This window comes from Papaver somniferum, unplaced genomic scaffold (assembly GCF_003573695.1).
Source record: "Papaver somniferum cultivar HN1 unplaced genomic scaffold, ASM357369v1 unplaced-scaffold_21690, whole genome shotgun sequence".
NCBI classification, from domain to species: Eukaryota; Viridiplantae; Streptophyta; class Magnoliopsida; order Ranunculales; family Papaveraceae; genus Papaver; species Papaver somniferum.
The window spans coordinates 1-407 of NW_020631809.1; the positions used below are offsets into that span (position 1 = coordinate 1).

The 407-nt window shown below is 42.0% G+C and overlaps 1 protein-coding gene across 1 annotated transcript in view; it reads right to left on the minus strand.

Moving 5' to 3' along the window:
- Positions 1-19: 19 nt before the first annotated feature.
- LOC113340455 (major centromere autoantigen B-like) overlaps positions 20-407 on the minus strand; it is a gene marked incomplete at its 3' end in the record, with an annotated part of 678 nt that continues 290 nt past the window's right edge. The window contains exon 2 of the mRNA XM_026585593.1: positions 20-396. Within this exon, the coding sequence (XP_026441378.1) occupies positions 20-396 (377 nt within the window). The remainder of the gene's footprint in view (positions 397-407) is intronic.

Below are 407 nucleotides of genomic sequence, written 5' to 3' on the forward strand. Positions count from 1 at the left end.
CATTCGATAACAATGAAACCTTCTTAGCCACTTCGATCCATTCATCTAGCCTAAGACTTTTCCTTCCAAGCTGAAGAAATTTATCTCCCCAAGTATCTAACAGAACAAATGTTGCATGTTCAGTCCAATCAGCTGCAGCATTCTTCCGGCCACCATAAGAAGATTTTGGAACAGACATTGCAATTGCTGATGGTTGTGGTACTACTACACGCGGAGCAAACTCATAGCTTAATGACAAATCCTTCAATTTTCGCTTTTTACCATTCCTTTCTGAATCCTCATCGTCATCCATCCCATTATCATTACCACCTCCATCAACATTATCATCCTCGTCGTCGTCATCAGTGTCATCCTCATCCTCCTCCTCGTAATCATCATCATCACCACCAGCATGATCTTGTTGCAGT